General features: G+C 34.4%; 1 protein-coding gene across 1 annotated transcript; it reads left to right on the top strand.

Annotated features, from left to right (window-relative positions):
• The first annotated feature begins 323 nt into the window (after nucleotides 1-323).
• Nucleotides 324-1837, top strand: LOC112097333. The gene is made up of 3 exons (XM_024182517.1): nucleotides 324-774; nucleotides 913-1112; nucleotides 1265-1837. Exons 1-3 carry the CDS (start codon nucleotides 324-326, stop codon nucleotides 1835-1837), a joined length of 1224 nt encoding a protein of 407 aa, XP_024038285.1.
• Nucleotides 1838-2586: the final 749 nt, after the last annotated feature.

Here is a 2586-nt window from a genome sequence, read left to right as displayed (position 1 = left end):
GGTAATTGAAGATGCAATAAATATTAGTTATGCTTAAAGAATGAACATTTATACATGATAGATCAAATAATTAAGGAGATAACTAATAACACACACATTAATAGAATCATGTTTTCTTTATTGCTTCTTTAGCAAATATTAACAGACAACTGAATTTCTAAATAAGTTGTAATTGACTCATGTCAGATAAGAGGGAGGTTTCTGAAGAATCTATATTTTCGAGACTTGAGGCAAATAAAAAGTTGAAAGAGGCATTCTTTCATTTGGTCGGCTTGTCGAAGGTAACATAATTTTTAAGTTCAGTAAATTTAAATATATTAGACATGGACAAAAGTTGGAATGACCTATTAGATAGGTCCTCTGTTCATTATATAAGTGGGGTTGATCAGTTCTTAGCTTTTGCTTTCATGAACAAAGTCGATGACACAAGGATTTATTGTCCTTGTACGAAGTGTTGCAATCGATATTTTGTTGAAACAGATGTGGCAAAGGAGCACTTAATAGTGGATGCATTTTTGCCTACTTATAGAATTTGGACTAAACATGGAGAATCTAGTAGATCCATGCATACAACACATAGTAATATGGTTATTCATAATTTAATCATAAATGATGATATGGTTGGAATGCTACATGATGCAGTAGGTATGCTACATATGGATCTTAGTGACAGTGAGAATCATCCAATGGAAATGGATTATGGTGAAGGGTCAAATCCTGAAACTTCTAAGTTTTTAAAGTTGCTTCAAAAGGCAGAATCTCCATTATACCCATGTTGCAAAAAGTTCATAGCATTATCATTTATTGTTCGACTCTTGCACATAAAAGTGTTGTGTGGTTGGACAGATAGATAATTTACACTATTATTAAAGTTACTTAAAGAAGCATTTCCTGAAGATGTAAAACTATCAGATTCATATTATGAGGCCAATAAGATCACTTTTGATTTGGGCTTCACATATAAGACTTGGGATGCATGCCCTAACAATTGCATGTTGTTTAAAGATGAGGATGAGAAACTTGATCGTTGTAGTATATGTGACACATCTAGATACAAACAGTTTGATGCTAATCCTAATGGTGCTCAAGTGAAAAGGGCACCCGCTAAACAAGTAAGGTATTTCCCATTAGTTCCAAGATTATAAAGATTTTTTATGTCAAAAAAACAGCTTCACTTATGAAATGGCATGTAGAAAGTCGCATTGATGATGGCGTTTTGAGGCATCCAACAGATTCTTCTGCTTGGAAATCATTTGATGAGTAGAATCTTGATTTTGCAACTGATAGTCGAAATGTTAGGCTTGGTTTAGCAGCTGATGGCTTCAATCCTTTTAGAACTATGTCAATATCTCATAGTGCATGGCTTGTTGTTTTAATGCCTTATAACTTACCACCGTGGATGTGCATGAAGCAACCTTTCTTTATCTTGTCAATGCTTATTGATGGTCCTAAAGCACCTAGTAATAAGACTGATGTGTTCTTACAACCATTGATTAATGAATTAAAAGAATTATGGCATCAAGGTGTTTCAACTGATGATGCATCAAGTAATCAAATGTTTAAATTGCGTGCAACATTAATGTGGACTATAAGTGACTTCCCTTCCTATGCTAATTTTTCGGGTTGGAGTACTAAAGGTAAGACAGCATGTCCTTGTTGTAATGAGAACACTAGATCTCGTTGGTTGTCAAATGGGAGAAAGTTTTGTTATATGGGTCATTTTAGATTTTTACCAATGTCTCATAGATTTCGAGAAGATAAAGAGTCTTTTGATGGTTTTGAAGAATGGGAATATGCACCACCAAAACTTTCTAGGATTGATGTGATCATCAATTAGATGGTGTACTCACAGACTATAAAACGGAAGATCTTATAAAGAGAAAAAATGGTGAGACTAACCAGGGAAATTGGAAGAAAAAAAGTATATTCTTTGAACTACCATACTGGGAGCATCATTTAATTCATCATAATCTTGATGTCATGCATATTGAGAAGAATGTTTGTGACAACATATTATGGACAGTATTAGGTGTTCCTGGAAAGTCTAAGGATAATCTGAAAGCTCGACGTGATTTACAAGAATTAGGCATAAGGACAGCCCTACATCCTCAACAACAAAAAGGTTCCAGCAAACTACTTTTATGTCCTGCTTGCTTTACAATAAGTAAAGAGGATAAAGAAGTGTTCGTCAAAGTATTAAAGGAATTAAAAGTTCCAGATGGTTATGCATATAATATTTCACATCGTGTGAACATGAAGGAGTGTAGCATCGGGGGTCTTAAGAGTCATGATAGTCATATTTTAATGCAACAATTACTTCCTCTTGCTGCACGTCAAGCGCTGTCCAAGAATGTTGTTGAAACATTGACTGAATTGTCTAATTTCTTTAGGCAAATATGTTCAAAAGTGAATACACCATCCGATTTAGAGAAAATTCAAAAGCGTATTGTACTTACACTTTGTCATCTAGAGAAGATCTTTCCATTATCCTTCTTTGATGTAATGGAGCATCTGCCTGTCCATTTAGCTGAAGAGGCACTTATTGTAGGACCTGTGCAATTTAGATGGATGTATCCAATTGACATG

The sequence above is a fragment of the Citrus clementina genome, unplaced genomic scaffold (assembly GCF_000493195.1).
Source record: "Citrus clementina cultivar Clemenules unplaced genomic scaffold, Citrus_clementina_v1.0 scaffold_6, whole genome shotgun sequence".
In the NCBI taxonomy this organism is placed as follows: domain Eukaryota; kingdom Viridiplantae; phylum Streptophyta; class Magnoliopsida; order Sapindales; family Rutaceae; genus Citrus; species Citrus x clementina.
The sequence above is the reverse complement of the archived record's forward strand: the minus strand, read 5'-3'. Positions and strand labels throughout refer to the sequence as shown.

Bases quoted from the DNA above. Each gene is read 5' to 3' on its own strand.
- LOC112097333 (XM_024182517.1), top strand. From the start codon at position 324: ATGGACAAAAGTTGGAATGACCTATTAGATAGGTCCTCTGTTCATTAT. The intron at 775-912 runs GTTGCAAAAAGT...TAAAACTATCAG, and splicing joins AGAATCTCCATTATACCCAT to ATTCATATTATGAGGCCAAT. The intron at 1,113-1,264 runs GTAAGGTATTTC...TTTGATGAGTAG, and splicing joins AAAGGGCACCCGCTAAACAA to AATCTTGATTTTGCAACTGA.